Source organism: Fundulus heteroclitus, chromosome 24 (genome assembly GCF_011125445.2).
Source record: "Fundulus heteroclitus isolate FHET01 chromosome 24, MU-UCD_Fhet_4.1, whole genome shotgun sequence".
Lineage (NCBI taxonomy): Eukaryota > Metazoa > Chordata > Actinopteri > Cyprinodontiformes > Fundulidae > Fundulus > Fundulus heteroclitus.
In genome coordinates this window covers 11,906,412-11,929,131 of record NC_046384.1, presented here as the reverse complement: position 1 = coordinate 11,929,131, position 22,720 = coordinate 11,906,412, and the positions used below count along the sequence as shown (strand labels likewise).

General features: G+C 38.1%; 1 protein-coding gene and 1 long non-coding RNA gene across 2 annotated transcripts in view; both read left to right on the top strand.

Moving 5' to 3' along the window:
- The first annotated feature begins 304 nt into the window (after positions 1–304).
- On the top strand, positions 305–1,359 carry LOC118557904. Its single transcript, XR_004928099.1, has 4 exons — positions 305–343; positions 443–514; positions 822–860; positions 964–1,359. It is a non-coding gene; the product is annotated as an uncharacterized LOC118557904 (long non-coding RNA).
- A 2,469-nt stretch (positions 1,360–3,828) lies between these two features.
- The window catches only part of LOC105919366 (T-cell surface antigen CD2), a 45,264-nt gene continuing 26,372 nt past the window's right edge, over positions 3,829–22,720 (top strand). The window contains exons 1-4 of the mRNA XM_036128362.1: positions 3,829–3,948; positions 6,487–6,762; positions 7,040–7,113; positions 7,518–7,695. Of these exons, the coding sequence (XP_035984255.1) occupies positions 3,879–3,948; positions 6,487–6,762; positions 7,040–7,113; positions 7,518–7,695 (598 nt within the window). The 5' untranslated portion in view covers positions 3,829–3,878. The remainder of the gene's footprint in view (positions 3,949–6,486; positions 6,763–7,039; positions 7,114–7,517; positions 7,696–22,720) is intronic.

The window sequence follows — 22,720 nt, the reverse complement described above, 5'->3', positions numbered from 1 at the left end:
GATGGCTTCAAAACGGTGTTGAGATGGAGAAGGATAACAGATTATCTTTTAAAGTGAAAGCTGCAGACACTGAAGCTGATAAATTTGCTTGCAGCGTTTCCAACAAAGCTAGTTTTGAAGTCAGTGAGGCTGTCGCTCATAATTGTACTAAAATAGGTAAGCATCTTGTGGTCACCACTGCTAAAAGCTGCTGTTAAACTAATGAGCTCCTGCTGATAACTGCTACCTATTAATAGGATGGAAAACATATTTCAGTACAAATTGTGAGTCAGAAGTGTAAAGTAAACATTTTGTTTCACACCTTCAGATAAACTGACTGGAATTTATATTGGTTTTGGAGTAGGTATGTTTTTCAATTGCTTTAAATCATCATATGTTTATTTTGATAGAAACTAAAAGGACCTTTCATAGAAATAAACCTACATCTATATAATTTTTTTAGGTTATGTTCTTGTGCTGATCATCATCGTCATTATTGTGTACAACATGAAAAGAAAGAAGAATCTACTGAAGGGTAATATGTTATTTCATTTATTTTATTATCTATTGTTAAAAGTAGAGCTTTGTACACTGAAGAAGAACTTTTTAGAAGCAACTAAAACTATCATAAAGACCTTTAAAACACACAGTTCTCCATAAATTGCCAGATCAAAACTTCTGGAGTACCCCAGGGCTCACTGTTAGGTCCGCCTTTATTATCTGGCCTCATTGTTTCCTAAATCATTGACAATATAAACCAGAGATGGAGATTATTATTATTATTTTTTTTCAAAATGATGAGCGGAGATTTAAACATATAAACATTTCAACTCATTTTGCAGGATTTCTTTTTTAATCAGACGCCTCTGATTTTCTGTGAGGTATGAAATAACCTAATTTCCTATAACCTCAAAAAGACTTCATCGCGCATAATTTGATCCTGCTTTGTTTCCTAACGTATGCTTGTATTTAATTTCTGAACAGATGAGGAGGAGCTTCCTTTGGAGTGGACCAATATCGAGCAATCATCATCCCCATCTTTCTGTTTTCCCTAAATATTTTCCTCATCACCACCAGCCATGAGCTGAACATTAGACTTAGACAACTTTATTTGTCATTTTGTATGCACAAAGTGCGTACAGAACGAAATTATTCATTTACATAGGGTTTTTTTTCTCTCTCTCTGATTTGTTGAATGGTATTTTGCTAAATTAAAAACTGCCTTTGTGTTATCAGTAGTCTTAAATTACCATTTTAGAAACAACCTGAAACTCAAGCTGACTCTGAAACTTCTAAACATTTGTCATCGTCTTGATTTCTTGTGACCATTCATAGATAATAAAAACAGTGCTGTTTAAATGTAAAGCTTTTTAATGACTTTAGTTTGCCTTCTTAATTATTATGCCCAGTCGTTTTGTGATTTGGAATAAAAGACTGAATATAAATGATTCTGTATATCATTTATTCTTTAACAAAGACATTATCTGGAATGCTGTTGTAACTTCAGAATTAAAAAAACAAAACATGCATGCTTTGAAAGTGGTCTGGGACTCGATTTATCCAGTTTGGGCTTATCTAATTCCTAAATTATCAATAAAATTGGCAGAAAATATTACAACTGCACAATATTTACAAAAACAGGAACAGGAAGGTAATATTCAAAATATTCTGGAGTGGGATCGGACAGACGGGTGTTAATTTTTTTTATACCTGATAAAATAAATGAAATGGAAAAAACCTAAAAAGTCAAAGGAGTTAGGATACTTGGGTTTTAGATTTTGTTTTTCACTTCACATGTTTTTGTGGTGATCCTGTCCCTGTTATGTTCTATAAGGTTTTGCCATAAGGTCTTGTCTTGTTGATTTATTCCTGTGTCCGGCTCCTTGTGTGCTCTACTTTGTTCCACTTAAACTAGTATTTGTCGTTTCCTTTGTCTTTCTATGTTTGTTGCTTCAGTGTTAATTACTTTCCTTCCTTCAGTCATCCTCCACACTTCCCTCTGTGTTCACATTGACTTTTGACCATTGTTCTCTGCTGAATCTTCCCGTCACCATGTCTGTTAATTCTATTTTTACTGCCTGTTTCTCCTTCCATGCGCCATGTCCTGTTCTCCGCATGTGGTGCCGTACATTTTTACCTTCTCATCATCAAACCCTTCTGTTCTCCATGCTGCTCCTGAGTTTCAGTCTTTACAGTGGTCCTGTTTGAATATCATCAAATAAAGCAGAAATGACCAAAATCCTAACCACCACTCTGAGCCAGAGCTACATCCAGAGTTCCTCCATATCCTTCTCTTTCCTTTCACCATGAAGTTATGTCAGATATTTTACCAGAAACACGTAGGAGAACGCATAATACTCCCATTTTACCCTCTCTGCACTCATTTTCCATTGATATAAGATAAAATTAAAAAAAGTACTTTTTTACGTGAAAATGTCTAGTAAAGACATTTTCACGTAGGCTTTTGACCCACTATTTTGTGAATTCTTATTTTTGTCCTGCTGCATTTTCATGTTGCTACCTTTACCTGAATTTAATTTCTACTTTTAACTATTATATTTGTTTCCGATTCTAATGTTCATTTGTTTCAATAATTCCTTTTTGATTCAGCACTGCAGTCATTGTCAGTTGTTTTAAAAGTGATTTAGAAATAAAGTTTGCTTGTCTGGGCTGCAATCACCAGGGGTCGTATTTATAACGTTTGTGTCAGCATAAAATGGGCCCTGAAACTTTTGTACGACACTCATTTTGGAGATGTGGTACATCTTTGATGCGGATGGTAAAGTGGTGAATTGCAGCCTAACTCCTGGGTTATTTTTAGGTTATTTCACTCCATGTCAGACTTAAATCATAGCTCAACCTGATCATCTGCAGTGTTATTCATCCTTGCACTGGTGACACATTACTATGCACAGGAACCTTTCAATAAATAAAAAATTTTAATCTTAAATACATTTCATAGGTTTACTGCCATGACATTCCTCTCCTCGACGATCACCAGATATTAACAGATTATTGTTACAAAGTCAAGGCAATTACTTTAATTACTGTAAACAGACAAATACTCTGGTGCGTAATGCTGCGCGGTGGATGTATCGGCACTGCTGGAAGACCTTGTAGGTGGGAGAAAGAAGTAATCGTGGTTTCAGGGGTCAAATATTTCCTGGCCAAAAAAAATATATTTTTTGGGGTGGGGGGTGGAGGTCTTTATCATAGTGGTGGAAACCTCTCATTCCTGTCTGGTCTCGCTCCCTTTTCTGAATGTCGATCTGATCACACAGCCTCAGAGGAATTACTATGGAACACCAAAGTGTTCAAAATGAAATAAATAAATACAGCATTATGAAATAATTATCTACTTGAATAAATTAAATATAAATATTCAATGTGACAATGAAATTGTGAAATACCCCAATGCTTGTAAAATTACCTTCTCATTACTATGAAATATTTGTCATTTTTCTTTAAAAAAATTATAATAATAAAACATTTATTTTTACATTATTTTTCACAATAAAATACATTATTATTGAGGCATTGTTATTTAATTCCAGCTGTTTTTGTTTTAAGGTTTTTAAAGAAGTCCACTTTTTTCATTATGGTGTTTTCCCCAGTATTCTTTTTATTTCATAATGACACTTAGATTAATGACATTTGAATTGTAAAATGTAACTTGACCATTTATTATATGTATTCTATAAACATTACACATTCAAATTTCTATCTTAGTTCCTACTGCTTTGAACGTAGACAGGGGCTCTTGGATCACTTCCTTTCAAAACCAAGACCCTGAGCACAGACACAGCCACACTGACAAGAGCGAGATGTGACAGGAAATAACACCGATGATGGAAAGTTCGTCTTCTTCTCAGCCAGATGTGAGGAGAACGACAACGAAGATGGCATCGATGACTGCAGTCTCTGTGTTTCTGCTCTGCTGCTTCGCTGTGGCCTCTGTTGCCTCCCAAGGTACTGAACTGTTTTAAAACTTACTTTTCAATGTTGAAAGAAGATTTAACACTGACTTAAATGATAATAAAGGATCAGTCTTAAGTTTATTAGTTGGTTCTCAGCTAGAAGAAGTTCAAGCTTTCGTTCTCTCACTAACCTCTTTAACATGTTTTCAGTTCAGGTATTTTTTTTCTGTTACGTGTGTAAAATACGGGTAACTCCACATGTGGAGCTTTGATTTGGTTTTGTTCCATTTTCTAGTAAATGGATAAAAATTTTTTGCAAGTCACTCAAAATTAATTAAAGTTAGTAAATCCAATCATTTCTGCTTTGATTTTTCATTATAAAGGTGATAATAGAGCACCGATTGCATAATATTGTACCTTTAAAGACTGGAAGGATGAGGATTTGCTGTAACATGAGACATGATCTTGGAGGCGACAGCGGCGCCGTATTTAACGGGTTCAACCTGAAATTGGCAGGTTGCTGGTTTGATCCCCCACTCTGACCATCAGCAGTCGTGTCCTTGGGCATAACATTTCACCTGCATTGCCTGCTGACGGTGGTCAGAGGGCCTGGTGTCACCTCGCCTCTGCCTCAGGGCAGCTGTGGTTACTAACATGGCTCACCACCGGCAGGGTGTGAATGACTGACTGTAATGTGAAGCGCTTTGTGCAAGCCATTTACCATCTTCCACAGGTTTTTAATAAGGTTTTCTATTTTATAAGCTTCCTTCTGCTATTGTTGCACCCATTTTTTTAAAAAAATGAATTGGCTCTGATCAGTTAAGAGATAAAGGCTGAGCTGCTGCTGTTGTGGTTTGGGTCTAAAATGAGGTTGGAGGGGACAAACAGGAAGGTGTGCAAAAGCAGAAACGTGGAGGTGACCTGCAGAAGCTGCAAGAACATGCAGCACAGAAAACACACACTTATACTCAAACAAAGGAATAAATGCATACATATTTAAACCACTGATTGTGTCAAAACATTGAAGAGTTCAACTTTTGCATAAAGGTCAAAAACTAAAATAGAAATAATTGGGTTACAGTAAAATGTACAATTTGTTGCATGAAATTGTTTGAAAGGTTTCCAACAATTTTCACATTAAATATTATTAACAATACATTTTGTTGAAGAAGTACAAAGTAGCTAATTTCAATCATTTCTGCAATATCAATGTATCTGATTAATCACAATCGACAACTTGACTGTAATACTGGTTAGAATATGATATTTTAAATGTAATGCGTTAAAAAATGTTCAATATATTGGTGCTTTTTTTAAAGGTTGGAGAGATTTTTCACACCCTCAGTGTTCAAACTTCATGCTTATTTTTAGCAGCCGAGATGCTAAATCTCGCAAATCGTTGCGTGATGAAGCAATAAAGTCAGGAAATGTGGGTAAAATATGATTTTCTCATCGGAAAATTTAGCAACCGAGTCACAATTATGTGTTTTTCTTCTATGTAGTTGTTAAACTAGACCAAATATTTAAAAAAACTTTATCGTTAGATGTTGATAAAACAATTAATTAATTTTAATCTAATAATAAATTTGCACAAAAGCGTAATGTTCATCTGCTTGTAAAGATGATATGAAAGCTGAAGAACTGAGCTATTACAGCTAAAGCAGCGCATCAGTTAACAGTAAGGCCATAACAACATGTGAACACAGCATCTCTGGGGTAAAGCATGGTGGAGGCAGCATCATGCTGTGGGAATGGGTTTCTTTGACAAGGACGGTGAAGACAATCTAAATGACATAAAATAAGAAGTTTAGTCTGATCTAATGTCAGGCAGGAAGAACAGCCAGTTATGTATATTTTTATTTAGTGTATGTAAATATCTGCTTTAATTTTTCTTCACCTTCACAGTTCTGATCTTTGTCATGACTTGGGTTTTTGTTTTTGTTTTTGTTTTGGACTGGTCATTCTTACTCTGTCTCCGCTGGCGGCGCTTTGTCAAGTCTGCTTACATATTCTGGTCAGTTTGGTCTCTGTCTGCACCATCTGGTCATCTACTTACTCCTTCTATCATCACCTGGTCAGCCTTCTCTGTCCTCTCCAGTCATCCTCAGCCTTTGCGGCCTGCTACCATTCACCTCTGTTTTACAATAAACCTTTAAAACGCTACTCTGTGTTAGGTTTGAATATCGGGTTCACCACATACATTCCTTCCAGTCACAAAGATAACAACCAGAATAAACTGAGGCGACTGAATGTGATGGTGATCAAAGGGTGGGAATACTTTGGAGCATCAGTGGTTGTCAGAGAGAGTTTCTGGTGTTGGCACCAGGTTCTGGAAATGTTCTACTTGTTGGTTCAGGTTTGATCATCTCTGGTTCTTTCAGTCCATGTCACATCCAGAGTATCTAGACCTGCTGGATCATTTTTCCCTCACAGTTCTAGTTCTACATCCAATCCTTCCTTGAACAGTCAGAACAACACCTTCTCCTCCACATTTGGTAGACTGAGACGTGATCGTTGTCTGTCTTCTATAAAATCTCCTTCTTCTAATAATCCTGTTCTGCTTTTGTTCCTTTTTCTTTCTGATCCAAAGATTGTGACCAGTTTGCTGCAACAGGCCGAAGCTTCAATGTTTCTCTGGGACGCATATGGGATAGTAATGCTAATCTGAAGTGGAAGTTTAACAACGCAATAATATTTTATAAACGACAAGCAACAGTAATTACTGGGAAAATAGATGATATTAATGCAGATGGATCCCTCAAACTGACAAATGTGGGAAAGGACCAAGAAGGACTTTATAGCGCTGAGGTTTATGATCAAAGTGGAAAAGGACAGCCCACAAAGAGCATAAAATTATGTGTTCTAGGTAAGTAGAAAATGTCTCTTAGTTGCATATTTCTCTTGCTGTGCAGCTTAGTAAACCTGTCAATTCATATTTGGAAGCCTCTACATGATTTTACTTCTTTACTTCCATATTGAAGATGTCCAAATATTAAAGATTAAGTTCACATCAGCTTATAAAACTGTGAGTTCAAGTGCATCGATGCAGCAGAAGATGTTAAACATGCAGAACATCAGCAACTCAATGGTGTCTTTGTTGTGATTTCTTTTTTCTCAACAACTTCTTGATCAAACTTTCTCAGATCCTGTGAAAAAGCCTAAAGTAGAAACAAGATGTGAGGATAAAAACGTGATCATTAAATGCATTCCTGATAAGGTAAGAACATGTTTCTTTGTTTTTTTACATCTTTTTTTTTTTTACATCCTTCTAGCTAATAACCACAGGACACTGTAACTTTCTGTGGAGCTTTGAATTGTTCCTAAAAACCATGACTGACTCTAAATGCTTGTCAAGATTCTGACATGTGATAATATTTTCCAGAATCAATGTTCACCTGCGTTCCTCCTAAAGATGTTAAAGCTCTGCTGTTTAGTCTCAGTATCCTATCAAACCACGTCTTTGCATTTCATACGCCACAAGAAATCATTACAATGTGATGCATTTCATCCAGAAATCCTGAATAAAATGCATCCAGTCATTTAAGTTGTTGTGAAAAGTTTGACTCTATTTTTTCTAGCTGAGACTTTCCAGTCAGTCTTTTATTTTTTATTTTCCTGTAGCAACCTAAGGATGTGGAGTACGAATGGCTTAAAAACGGTGTCAAGATGGAGAAGGAAAAAAGATTATCTTTTCAAGTGAAAGCTGCACACACTAAAGCTGATAAATTTGCCTGCAGCGTTTCCAACAAAGCGAGTTTTGAAGTCAGCGAGGCTGTCGCTCATAATTGTGCTAAGACAGGTAAGCATGTTGTGGTCACCACGGCTAAAAGCTGAGTTGTCCATGCATCCACAAACACACCTACCTTTTCCAGTTAACAGTGAATGCAGCATCAAACTGGCTTAATTTGTTGTACTTAAATAATGTTTTTATTGTTTATACTTGTAGTGTAATGAACCACCGTTCTGTCTCTTTAAATGATCGGCACTTAAGACAAATGGTCTATGTTAGTTTTTTAGTAGTTCCTATTATAAAATATATTATAACTACATCATTACAGCATTTTCTTTTAGAGTCAGCCGTTGGTTTTGATTTTAGGTCATTAATGGCTTAATGTGGTCACCCCCGGAAAATATTTCCGGAGGTGTCACTGCTTTTAGGGTACAACGTTCTAACAGAACTGTGTGGGAGTGCGCGCTGGTGGGTACTGTGGTGAGAACAGGATGCGACACTCAGATCATCCTTCAGCAGTAACGCATTGAAACAAAAACACTCTTTAGAAGGTTGCAGTGTTTCATTTCAACTTGTGGGCTTTGAATCCCATGTATAACAGTCAATAATACAAAAGTAGATGATTGTGGAGGCTAACTTTTTGCTCATTATATTATCATTCAAGCTAAGTTTAGAAATTGTTTGTGGACTGGTTATTATCCATTTTGTACAATAACATTCACAAGAAGATATCCATCCGCCATTTACATGACTTCCAGAATCTTAATACACATCCAGGCAGACTTCTTTAAGCAGTAACCCTGGGCTCACTCTGACTGCGGTGCGTGTTACAGTCTTGATCCAGTGCTGCTTCTCCACAAACTCCCACACACACTGCTCATAGGGTAGCAGTGGCCAGCTGCTGCTCCAGCTGCAGAAAAGGCACTTGCAAAAACAAGTTCACATGGTCCTTTCTGTTGCTGTCCCTCATAATTTATTAAAAACAGTTATTGTTTTTTTCATTTTCTAAGGCAAAACCTGTTATCCATGCTTGTAAAAATCTTATTTCATCCTCCAAAAGCCCCTCTCTGTTTTTTGGTGTCCCTGTTTTGCCATTTAGTTTACACTAGTCAAGTTAGCGTAAGTTGGTGGCGGGATTTTACTCTAATATGCACCAGAACAATTTGAGAACTTCCTTCTTGCAGAATTTTTTGCAGCTGCACATGTCCTCGGTAACCGGACCCGCAACCGCATATGGCCATCCTCTAAAGACATTTAAGCAGCAGGTGTAATAAGAAAACGGGTTTCTTCTACACAGCAATGATGAAGTCGATCTTTATTCATGCTTTTCTAGTAAAGAGTGGGCACACTGAATATATATCACTAATGTTACAACAATAAGTAAGCCTAAATGTTGTGATTTATTTCACATTTGTTAAAGAATGATGATACAGGGGGAACGAGACCTCCAGAAACACTCAGCACTGTGTTCCAGGATTCCAGCAGTGTTGCCACGTTCGCTTATCGTCAGTGACTTTGGACTTGTTCTTTTATACTGTGTATAAGGTAGATGTAATAGAGCTGTTTTGTTGTTTCTCTCTCAATGACAAGCAACACTGAAGTGTTCTGTGCATTTGTGGAGCTAAACTGATGGCTAGCTGTGGCCATCATGATGTAGAGAGACTAAATGAAGATTAGTGCAGGAAATGGCGTGTGTCCCTTTTCACATTTTGCCGGGTCCCAACAGAAATCTGGAGTGTGTTTTATAGGGATTATAAGCCACCTACATGGGGTTAAGTTGAAGAGAGGTTTGGTTATTAAACAATATCCAAAACTTTTAAAGTTTTTAGCAGAGCCAGCCCGAGCCAGTTTGGCACCCCAGGCAAATTTATTATGTGTGCTCTCCCCACACATAACTAAGCATTTTACAGAAACCTCAGTATAATATTCATCATGTAGCATTTTTCTATAGCACACATGGATACAGAAAGCTCCATGTGAGATGTAAACAAATACTAAAACATAAAAACATTATTAATAAACAAGTGGCACAGTTCAGTTTCAATTCAACTTCACTTTATTCCAACAGCCAAACAAATAAATTTTAAAGGCATTAACAATCAACAATAAACACTATAAACTGCAAAACAATTAAAACATTCAAAACATTCACAAAATGGACCCCAATATAGATGGAACTTTGATTGCACAAAATAAAACATAACAGATCCCAGTGTAGACATAACGCAATGTGAATTTAGTAAAAAAGAATTGCTCAAAAGCACTATGTACAACAATTTGCATAATGTACCAACGCCATAAATTAAACAATGGGTTCTACAATTTGCAGAAATTGTTTTGGATTTGATCAGGGTCTCTACAAAAAAACTCTGGTCTTTATCTGTTAAAACAGACAGCCAGTCAGAGGGATCTAATGGTGCAGCTTTTACCTCACTGTGCCATAATGAGGTAGGGGGGGGGGGGGGCAGTTCTGGTTGTTAGAGCATCACTAGAGGCAGCTGAGGTAGAGAAAAGGTTGGCAGCTTCTGCAATGGTTGGTATTTCTGCAAAATACCTACCAACACCTAAGGGGTGGTAACCCTAAAGGGGTGGTGTGCCCTTTGGGTCCTGTTTCTCTGGACCCATGGCTGGATCTGCTCTGGTATAACTGGCTGCTGGCAGAGCCAATGGGCTCATCCCTGCAGCCCCCAGGGGCTTTTGTACTGTGGGTGTTTTTGGGGGGTGAGGGTTCTCGGGGCTCTCCTCGCCTCTTCTCTGGGATGGAGGTTGTAGCTATTCCTGTGTTGGTTCTCCTTGGGCTCCCACGCTCTGGGGGCCCTTTCAGGTATCTGGGGTTCTGGTTTCCCCGTTGTCTGCCTTTACAACCACTGTTGAGCATGTTTCACATGGAAAAACCCTTACCTATGCAAGCACACTCTCACAAACACCCACAGGTGCTTTGATCCGGATGCTTACAGATATGCTTCTGTCATGTTCAGATACCTAAAACATTCATTAACAACTCATGGAGGAGAAACAACAGTGTGGTTAGTTTTCAAATCTTGCAAGGAGAGGAACGGAGGTGTTTTTCACAGGTCCATTCGCTCTGAAGCAAAAATCCGTCGCCTCCTCTCTTTTTATTTAGGAAAAGGAATCCATGGTTACATTGTCAAGCTAAGGTGTAGGGAAAAGCAAAACAACTCTGTGACATTCGAGATAATACCAAGCAGTTCACACAGTACAATTATGCGTAAACACATCAGATGGCTGAATAGAGTTCATGACAGTTTCAAACATATTTAGAAAAACACTTTTTATCGTCACAACATATTTCTCTGCTTTCTGCAGGCCTTCTGCAACGATAAGAGAGAGATCAGCCACATGAAATACACGTTAATATCTAAAACCTTAAAACTTCTTAGTAGTAAAGAATACATTTATATGATAAATGCAATGAACAAAGTAAATAACATAAAATATGTAGAAAATAGTAAGAATAATTCTATCAGCTTCTATACATATAAGTCCTACAGATAGCTTTGGCTGCCACTAAATATATCCTTTATTAAATAATACTGCATATTTTTCAGTAATGTTAAATAGGCGTTGGTTGTTTGTACCTGTGATACGTCTTCTGTTCGTTGTGTTGTTCTTTCTAACTCTCTTTCTGCAGTTGTAGAAGCAGACTCTAAGGATGGTATCTTGTACTCTGTTTTTCCTATAATCTATTGTTGTCTCCTCTCCCTTTTAACATTTTACCTCACTTTCTCCCTTTTTTATCTTTTCTCTTTCTGTCTTAGGGTCCATTGAATTTGAAATAATACTGTCTCATACAGTTTTTTTTTTTTTTTTTTTTTTTTTTGCATTAGCACTAGCGAAAACGGCTAAAATGCCTCATTTGTGAAAGTAAATTCTCTTCTAAGAAAGCAATTGTTTGTGCTACACTGCCAGACGGGACATGTTAAGAAAATAAGTTAAGTTTACAACTTGGTGCCCCAATTTTGCACTTTACTTCTTCAGTGGTATGCTATTATTGTTCATTTCCATAATCAAAAAAATACCTGAAGTATATTCCACCTTGCTTTTGTCTAGAATGGTGTGACTCCTATTTAATTTTACTACAAAGTGTATTTAATTTTGTTATATTACATGAAAAGCATTATTTTTTTATACCCATTTTATAGCGAGTTGTAGCCTTTATTATGGAGTTCTAAAACGTCTGTTTGTTTATATTTTTCTTTTGTTATAAACACCGAACATAATAGCCTTGATATCTACATAAGCATACTGTCTTGACACCCTTGTCCCTCCACACACAACAAAATTGCATAGATTAGGGTACAATGTTTTCAAATATTTAGTCAATTTAATGAATTATTATGCATTTTAGATTTAATGATTGAAATAAGTAGAATTTTAAGTTTCAATAACAGGAAAGTTGTCCATTTTCACTGCCATTTGTGATTGTAAAGAGTAACTGCATAGTTACTTTGCCTAGTAACTAGTTACTTTGATAGTGCAGTAACTTGTTAGTAACTTAGATACTTTTTGGGAGAAGTAACTTGCCCAACCCAGCTGGTCAACTTTAGTCAAAGGTGTACTGTATGCAAAACAATATGTAAACGCAGCATCCCAAGATAAAACAAGGTGGCGGCAGTATCAAGCAGTGACAGAGAAGCTGGTCTAAGTTGACAGAAGGCAGATGACTTTTTGAAGCTGGTGTCTTCTATAAAATGTCCATCTTCTAACAATCCTGTTCTGCTTTTTGTTCCTTTTTCTTTCTGATCCCAAGTTTGTGACCAGTTTGCTGCAACGGGCCGAAGCTTCACTGTTTCTGTGGGATATACACTGAGCGATGCTGATACTTTCAAGTGGATGTTTAACGACAAGACAATATTTCATAAAAATCAAACAGGGGTAATTAGTGGGAAAATAAATGATGTCAATGAAGATGGATCTCTAAAACTGACAAATGTAAGGAAGGACCAATCAGGAGAGTACTCTGCTGAGGTTGTAGATGAAGGAGGAATAGCAGAGCCCATAAAGAACATATATTTATGTGTTCTGGGTAAGTAGAAAATGTCTCTTAATTGCACATATGTCTCTCGGTACATCTCATTAAACATCTCTAATTATATTAAAAAGCCTGTGCATGATTTTTTTTTTCTGATTGAAGTACTCCAAATATTAAGGATTAAGTTCACATCAGCTTATAAAACTATGAGTTCAGTGTGTTGCTGCATCAGAAAATGCTAAACATGCAGAACATCAGCAGCCCAATGGTGTTTTTGTTATGATTTTAATGTTTTCTTGACAACTTTGTGATCAAACTTTCTCAGATCCTGTGAAAAAGCCTAAAGTAAGCGCAACATGTGAGGGTGAAAACGTGAACATTACATGCATTCCTGGTCTGGTGAGAACTTGTTCTTTTTTTTTCATCTTTTTAGCTAATAACCACAGGACACTGTAACTTTCTGTGGAGCTTCAAATCCTTCCTGAAACCCAAAGAGACTTTAAATACTGATCAAGACTCTGACATGGGATGATGTTTTCAAAATCATTGTTTACCTGCGTTCCAAACGACTTGCTCTAGCTGAGAGTTTCCAGTCAGTTAATTACCATATTTTTATTTTTCTGTAGCAAGCCAGCGACTTGGAGTATAAATGGCTTCAAAATGGTATCGAGATGGAGAAGGAAAAAATATTATCTTTTCAAGTAAAGGCTGAAGACACGAAAGCGTACAACTTTGCTTGCAAAGTTTTCAACAACGCTAGCTCTGAAGTCAGTGAGGCTGTCGCTCATAATTGTGCTAAAACAGGTAAGCATGTTGTAGTCACCATGGCTAAAAGCGGCTCTTAAACAAATAAGCTCCAGCTCCTCTAATAGGATGGGGAAAAACCTATATCAGTACAAATTTTGAGTCATAAGTGTAAAGTTAACATTTTTTTTCATGCCTTCTTTTTAAATGTCTCCCAGATGAACTGACTGGAAGGAACTGGGATTATATTGGTGGTGGAGTAGGTATGTTTTTTTCACAATGCTTTAAAAATGTAAATGATTTGTGTATATTTTGAAAAACACTAAAAGGAACTTTAACAAAAATAAACCTCATACATCTATATATTTGTTTAGGGTTTCTTGTGCTGATCATCATCGTCATTATTGTGTGCAAGATTAAAGGAAGGAGAAGGTGGTACTGAAGGGTAATGTGTTATTTATTTATTTTTTACATCTTTTGTTAAAAGTAAAAACTTTGTGCACTAAAGGAGAACTTCTTAGACGCAGCTGAAACTATCTCAAAGATCTTTAAAACACCGCAATCCACAATTCTCTATAAATTAAGGGATCAAAAATTCTGGAGTACCCCACAGCTCACTGTTAGGTCCACTTCAATTTTATGGCCACATGATTTCCTAAATCGTTGACAACATAGAGACTTAGATCATTTGTTTCAGATTGATGAGTCGGGATTTAAAATATAAACATTTCAACTAGTATTGCGGGATTTTTTTTAAATCTTCTGTCCATGCATTTAAAAGACTAGATTTTTACCTATACCTACTGTAGGTGGCTAGGATTAACTTTAGACATCAGATGAGAGGAAATGGTTTAAAATAGTTTGGGCTAGTGGTTGTCCACTGATTTCCTGTGAGGTGTGAAATAATTTTCCATGATCTCACAAAGACTTACTTCACACATAAGTTTGTTTTCTTTGCTAAATTTGATCCTGCTTTGTTTCCTAACGTATGCTTGTCTCTAATGTCTGAACAGATGAGGAGGAGCTTCCTTTGGAGTGGACCAATATCAACCCATCATCATCCCCATCTTTCTGTTTTCCCTAAATATTCTCCTCGTCACCGCCAGCCATGACCCAAACATTATTCATATTCATAATTTCTTTCTCTCTCTGATTTGTTGAATGTCATTTTGCAAAATTCAAAACAAACTTTGTTATCAGCAGTCTTAAGTTCCCATTTTAGAAACAACCTGAGACTCAAGCTGACTCTGAAAGTTATAAACATTTGTGATCTTGATTTATTGTGACCATTCATAGAAAATACAAACCGTGCTGTTTAAATGTAAAGTATTTCAATTACTTCAGGTTCTAAATTTTAAAGTGTACCTTCTTAAGCATTATGTCCTGTTACTTTTTCTTCATTTGGAATAAAAGATTGAGAATAATTCTGTCAATCATTTATTCTTCAACAAGGATGGTGGAAAATATCACAACTGTACAATATTAACAAAAACAGGATGGCAAGAACCAACATATTCTGGAGTCGGATCGGAACAGGATGGAAGCCAGAACTTTATTATTCCTTTCATGGCAGAAAGGTGAATGAAATGACAAAAACCTGAAATGTCAAAGGAGTTATGATACTTGGGTTTTAGGTTTTGTTTTTCACTTGTGGTTGTGCGGTGATACTGTCTCAGTTATTATGTTCTATAAGGTTTTTCCGTATCCTGTTCATAAAGGGTTGTCATATTATTTTTTTTCCTGTGTTCGACTCCCTGGGTGTTCTAGTTTATTCTGCTTAACTAGTACCTGTCTTTCCCTTTGTGTTTCTGTGTCTAAGTTCAGCTCCTCTGTTAATTAGCTGCTTTGCTTCTGCCTCAGCTGCTCATCATTATCCTCTGATCAGCTCACCAGCTGCTAATGTCATTCTCCACACTTCCCTCTGTGTTCATGTTCACTTTTGACCATTGTTTTCTGCTGGATCTTCTCGTTACCATGTCTGTTACTTCTTTGTTGTACTGCCTGTTTCTCCTTCCATGCTCCACGTCCTGTTCTCCGCATGTGGTGCCGTACATTTTTGCCTTCTTGTCATCAAACCCTTCTGCTCTCCATGCTGCTCCTGAGTTTCAGTCTTTACAGTGGTCCTGTTTGAATATCATCAAATATAGCAGAAATGACCAAAATCCTAACCACCACTCTGAGCCAGAGCTACATCCAGAGTTCCTCCATATCTTTCTCTTTCCTTTCACCATGAAGTTATGTCAGATATTTTAACTGGAACACGGAGGAGAACACATAATACTCTCATTTTACCCTTTCTGTACTCGTTTCCCGTTGATATTAGATATAATTTTAAAAGTCTTGTTTTTAAAAGTTTTTAAATGATCTTGGCCTTGTCTTCCTCTCTGAGCTACTGCACCTGCACTCACTTTCTCAGACCAGCTGACCAGCTGTTGTTGGAGGTACTGCCAGATTCTCTCGCTTTTATCTTTAATCTCTTTGCTGTAACATCTGTTTCTAACACATAAGCACTTTTAAAACATTTTCTGTTGCTGCACATCACGCTTGGGACCTCCTCGTGTTTCATGGTTTGCTCTCTTGGCGTGGTAGAAGGGCGCTAGCCTAGCTTTAGCCTAGCCTAGCTTTAGCTCCACAATGGCTTCCTCTCCTACTATTATATTACTTCAGCTGTCATAGTTTGAGTTTCTGCCTAAGTTTTAATTTCTGTTTTTAGGTTATTGTTTTCTATTTTAGCTTGTGTCCTGTTTCAGTCTTGGTTTGAGTTCCATCTTAGGTTGGGTCTTGTAATTTTATTTTGTGTTTCAGATTGGTTCTTGAACTGTTTTAGTTTAACCTGTTTTCACATGGCAGCTATTCAGTCAGTTCAGTTCCACCTCCAGCCACTTCCCTGATCAGCTCCACTTAGTCTGGTAATTAGTTTGATCCCTTTCACCTGCTCACTCCCCTACTTATGCCTGCCTCTGTTCCTTGCACTCTGCCCGATCATTGTGTTTCCTGCCTGGGGTAAGTCTGATCCTGTCTGCATGTACCCAACCTGATTCTGTTAGTTTTTACCTGGATTATTTGACCTGTTCTGCTCTTTTTGTTAATAGACCAGCCTGACTTCTGACCAGTTTATTTTAGGTTGTTGGCTGTGGACTGTTTAAGTTTTTTGGACACTGCCTCTTTGCTTTTTGGCTTGGTGCCCTCTTTTGGTTTTTTGGCTTTGTTAATAAATCACCTTTTTATTACAACCTTTTGCTTGTCTGGCTGAATTCAGGGTCCTCTGTTTCTGATTCTTGACATCAGCTTCTCCGTCTCTGACTAAGTCTCCCCTTATCTCCTGCTCTCTGTGTCAGATGTTTAGCTATTCCTCTGCCTCCTTTAGTGATAATGGTACTTGTAATAAATGTAGTGTTTTTGTAGCTTTGGAGGCGAGGGTGTCAGAATTAGAGTCCCGGCTCTGTGCTATGGAAAGACCAGCTGATAGTCGCCCCTCTGCTAGCGCGGAGCCACATAGACCTAGCGTTAGTTCACTTAGTGGTCCTCCAGAAGCACCCGAGCAGCCGGGTAAGCAGGCCGGCTGGGTGACAGTTCGTAGGAAGCATAGCTCTAGATTTCAGCCCCCAGTTCACCACCAACCCGTCTGCGTTTCTAACAAATTTTCCCCACTCAGCGACACACCCGCTGAGAAGCCGATCCTGATTATTGGGAGCTCAATAGTCAGAAACGTGGCACTAGAGACACCAGGGACCATAGTTAAATCTTAAATGCCTGCCAGGGGCCAGAACGGGCGACATAGAATCTTACCTAAAACTGCTGGCTAAGGATAAGCGTAAATACAGTAAGATTGTTATTCACGCTGGCGGTAATGACACCCGGTCACGCCGATCGGAGGTCACTAAAGTTGGTGTTGCTTCGGTGTGTGAGTTTGCTAAAACTATGTCGGACTCCGTAATTTTCTCTGGTCCCCTGCCTGATCTGACCAGTGATGACATGTTTAGCCGCATGTCATCATTCAACCGCTGGTTGTCTAGGTGGTGTCCTGAAAACGACGTGGGCTACATTGATAACTGGAGAACTTTCTGGGGAAAACCTGGTCTGATCCGAAGAGACGGCATCCATCCTACTTTGGATGGTGCTGCTCTTCTTTCTAGAAATCTGGCCGGACTTATTAGTTCTCCTAAATGCTGACAACCCAGGGTCCAGACCAGGAAGCAGAGCCGTAGTTTAACACACCTCTCTGCAGCTTCTGTACTGTTACCCATCCATTATCCTATTGAGACAGTGTCTTTCCCACGGCCAAAACTTAACAGATCAAAAACTTATCTAAAAGGAACAAATCATAAAAACCTACTAAAAATCAATACGATTCACCTTGAACCTAAAAATAAAACAATTAAATGTGGTCTATTAAATATAAGGTCTCTCCCTCCAAAGACTTTGTTAGTTAACAAATTGATTTCTGATAAACAGATTGATTTGTTTTGTCTCACAGAAACCTGGCTACAAGAGGACTACGTTAGTATAAATGAGTCAACTCCCTCCAATTATTCAAATTTCCACATTCCCAGACCTGTGGGAAGAGGAGGAGGAGTGGCAACCATCTTTCTGATTTATTAATTAGTCCCAGGCCAATTAATAATTACAGTTCTTTTGAACATTTAACCCTCAGTTTCCCTCATCCAAACTGCAAAGCAATAAAACCTCTTCTGTTTGTTGTTTTGTATCGTCCACCAGGCCCTTACACTCAGTTTTTGGATGAGTTGTCAGATTTCTTATCTGATTTGGTGTTAAATACTGATAAGGTTATTATAGTGGGTGATTTTAACATCCATGTTGACACAGAATGTGATAACCTTAGTGTAGCCTTTAAAACTATCCTAGATTCAATTGGTTTTGCTCAAAATGTGCACAAACCGACGCACTCTTGGCTCCATACTTTAGACCTTGTGCTGACATATGGCATTGATTGTGAAGAATTAACGGTATTTCCTCACAACCCTGTCCTATCTGATCATTTTTTTTAATTACATTTGAGTTTAATCTAACTGAGTTCTCCACCCCCAAAAGAGGGTTCCATTATAGTAGATCTTTATCGGATAATGCTGTATCAAAACTTAAAGGGTCTGTCCCCTTTTTAATATCCTCCGTATTGCAGAAATGCCCTGTAGATGGCAGCAATGTTGTTTCTTCCAATTCACGAATAGATGTCTTTGTAAACGGTATGACTTCGTCATTGCGTTCTGCATTAAACAATGTAGCTCACTTGAAAAAGAAGGTGATTATTCACAGGAAGCTGGCTCCTTGGTTTAATTCAGAGCTGCGTTCCTTGAAGCACAATATTAGGAAATTGGAGAGAAAATGGCGCCCTACACACCAAGATGAATCCTACCTAATCTGGAGGGACAGTCTATTGTTGTATAACAAGAACCTTCGCAGAGTTAGAGCAGCATATTTTTCATCATTAATTGAGGAGAATAAGAATAATCCTAGATTTCTCTTCAGTACAGTTGCCAAACTTACCCAGAGCCACAGCTCTGTTGATCCATCCATTCCCTTAGCTCTTAGCAGTAATGATTTTATGGGATTCTTCATAAATAAAATTGATTCCATTAAAAATAAAATAATTGGCAACCTCCCAAACATGATTACCTCGTCCTCAGTAAGTGAGGCAGCATTGGAGGAATCCTTAGAACCTGCGCAGTGTCTGAACTGTTTAAAAGCAGTAGAGCTTTCTGAGCTATCTAAATTTTAGCTTCATCTAAACCTTCTACTTGTATGTTAGACCCAATCCCAACCAAGTTGTTTAAGGAGGTATTCCCTCTGATCAGTGGTCCTATTTTAGACATGATTAATCTATCCTTGGTAAATGGATATGTACCACAGGCTTTTAAAGTAGCTGTTATTAAACCTTTACTTAAGAAACCATCTCTTGATCAAAATGAGTTAGTAAATTACAGACCTATATCTAATCTTCTTTTCTTATCTTAAATTCTTGAGAAAGTAGTTGCTAATCAACTATGTGAACATTTACAAAGTAATGACCTACTTGAGGAGTTTCAGTCAGGCTTTAGAGCTCATCATAGCACTGAAACAGCTCTGGTGAAGGTCACTAATGATATTCTCATGGCCTCAGATAATGGACTTGTGTCTATACTTGTCCTGTTAGATCTCAGTGCTACATTTGATACAGTTGATCACAATATTCTCCTACAAAGACTTGAGCATACTGTAAGGATTAAGGGAAAAGCATTAGGCTGGTTTAAATCGTATCTGTCGGACAGATTCCAGTTTGTCCATGTTAATAATAAATCTTCCTCAAACTCTAGGGTCACCTGTGGAGTACCACAGGGTTCAGTCCTTGGACCAATTCTATTTACTATATATATGCTTCCGATTGGCAAAATTATCAGACAGCATAGGATTAATTTCCACTGTTATGCTGATAACACTCAGCTATATTTATCCATAAATCCTGATGAATCCAATCAGTTACTTCGACTGCAGTCATGTCTTGATGACATCAAAAGCTGGATGACTTTAAATTTCCTGCATTTAAATTCTGACAAGACAGAAGTTGTAATCTTTGGGCCAGAGTCCTCAAAAAATAAAGTTCTTAATCAATCACTTAATCTGGATGGCATTAACTTGGCCTCTGGTAATAAAGTTAAAAATCTTGGTGTTGTTTTCGACCAAGACATGTCATTTAAATCTCATATTAAACAGGTTTCCAGAGTTTCCTTTTTTCACCTCCGGAATATCGCCAAAATTAGAAACATTCTGTCCAGGGGTGATGCTGAAAAACTAGTCCATGCATTTGTTACTTCAAGGCTGGACTATTGTAATTCTTTACTATCAGGAAGTCCTCAAAATGCAGTTCAAAGCCTTCAGCTGATCCAAAATGCTGCGGCAAGAGTTCTGATGAAAATCAACAAGAGGGATCATATTTCTCCAATTTTAGCTTCCCTTCATTGGCTTCCTGTAAAATCAAGAATAGAATTTAAAATTCTCCTTCTAACGTATAAAGCCCTTAATAGTCAAGCTCCATCATATATCAGAGCTCTGATTACCCCATATGTTCCCAACATAGCACTTTGCTCTCAGACTGCAGGTCTGCTGGTGGTTCCTAGAGTCTCTAAAAGTAGAATGGGAGGCAGATCCTTTAGCTATCAGGCTCCTCTCCTGTGGAACCAACTCCCAGTTTTGGTCCGTGAGGCAGACACCCTATCTATTTTTAAGACTAATCTTAAAACTTTCCTTTTTGACAAAGCTTATAGTTAGAGTGGCTCATGTTACCCTGAGCTATCTCTATAGTTGTGCTGTGATAGGCCTAGGCTGCTGGAGGACATCAGGGTCTAATTTTCTCACTCTACTGATTTCTACTGTTCTTCAGTCTACTGTTCTCCAGTTTTGCATTGTATTACATTGAAATGACTGTCGTCATTTCAGCTTTTAACTTTTTGCTCTCTCTGTTTTTCTTCATAGTAGGTACACCTGGTCTGGCGTTCTGTTAACTGTGACATCATCCAGAGAAGATGGCTCACCCGCTACTACCATCTAATGTAGAACAGATTACTAGATCAATGTGTGCTTCTGTGCTTTTTTGTCTCTCTTGTTGTGTCTCTGCTCTGTCTTCTGTAACCCCAGTCGGTCGAGGCAGATGACCGTTCATACTGAGCCCGGTTCTGCTGGAGGTTTTCCTTCCCGTTAATGGGTGGTTTTTCTTCCCACTGTCGATTCATGCTTGCTCAGTATGAGGGATTGCAGCAAAGCCATGTACAATGCAGACGACTCTCCCTGTGGCTCTACGGTTCCCCAGGAGTGAATGCTGCTTGTCGGGACTTTGATGCAATCAACTGGTTTCCTTATATAGGACATTTTTGACCAATCTGTATAATCTGACCCAATCTGTATAATATGATTGAACTTGATTTTGTAAAGTGCCTTGAGATGACATGTTTCATGATTTGGCGCTATATAAATAAATTGAATTGAAATTGAATTGACATGGCTGCTTAGGGCAGATTGGGCTTTTGCCTGTGCAGCTCCCAAATTATTAGAAAATCCTCTTAGAAATTTTTACATCTGCTCTTAAAGCTATAGTTGGTAATCCTGTTCACCGGTTCAGAAACACTTTTTGTCATGCCGGATGAAATGGTTCTTCCAACCTGAAATAATACATTATGTATTCAGATAAAGGAGGTTAGAAAATTTGATCTCTGTGAGAGATGCAGCCCTGTAAAAACTTTGACAAAATCCCTGCCGTTCAGACCGAACGCGGCTAGTTTTGTCTAGGAACCCCACGGCGTCCCTTACCAGTGCTTAGAAGCCTTAAGGTATCCCACAATCCTTTCGGTGACATGACATATCAGCACAGCCCCCCTCATAGAAATCCACAAAAATGTCTGGAGAGAAGAGATCACTCCTTTTGTAGCTCATTGTCAGAAGGCTGTAGACCCGGATTTGACTCTCATCATCCATGTGGCGTTTCCTTCATGTAATGACGGTGGAGTTAAAGGCTGTACGAAATCAGCACAGCAGTCCGAGGCTCCTTTCCTGGCCACAATAGCTTTCTGACTGTTGAACCCATGAAAGGTCAAGGAACAGGAGCTATTATTCAGATGGAGCCCTGGTGTTTGTGCATCCGGATAGCTTAGCAGCTAGGTACGCTTCGGTGTTAGCCGTTCATTGTAGCTCCGCTGCTCTCACCGTATACCTTGAACATGGCTGAGAGTCGCAAGAAACAAACTGCGTACAGGTTTATGAGAAGAAGAAAAAGAAGGCCTCAGCAGAAAGAAATAAGACCTGAGGAGTGGAAAAGCAGGTAAGACGGTCTTGCACATGCACAGTTATTCAAAAAGGGATTTGGGGAAACTTACGGAAAAAATCAGTGACTCTAACCTTAAGACCCACCTTTTTGCGTTTGCTTCTGACCCGCCGTTATGAAAATTCTTATTATTGCTTATACTGTTTTATTTTCATGTTGTCACTTTTACTTGCATTTCATTTCTAGTTTTAATTATTGTGTTGTAGATTTGAATGTTCATTAATTTTCAACAACAAAAAAATTGTCCAGTACTTGAGATATTGCCTGTTTTAAAGTGATTTATAAAAAAAATAAAATAAAAAAAAAGGTGGCTTGTCTAGCCGGCTGTCACCAGGTTTTTAACATGGAACCTTGAAATAAAGGATGCAAAAAAGGAAGAATGGACATGAGCAGGGTCAAAAGGGAAGAAAGGAACAACAGCAGATGAGAGAAGGACTGGAGGAAGAAAGCAGAGCAGAAGTAATTAAAAAAGGATGCTATGATCGACCCACAAAGAAAAATCTAAAGGAAGGATGGGAGGTGTTTCTCATTTACCTGACTCCGCCAGA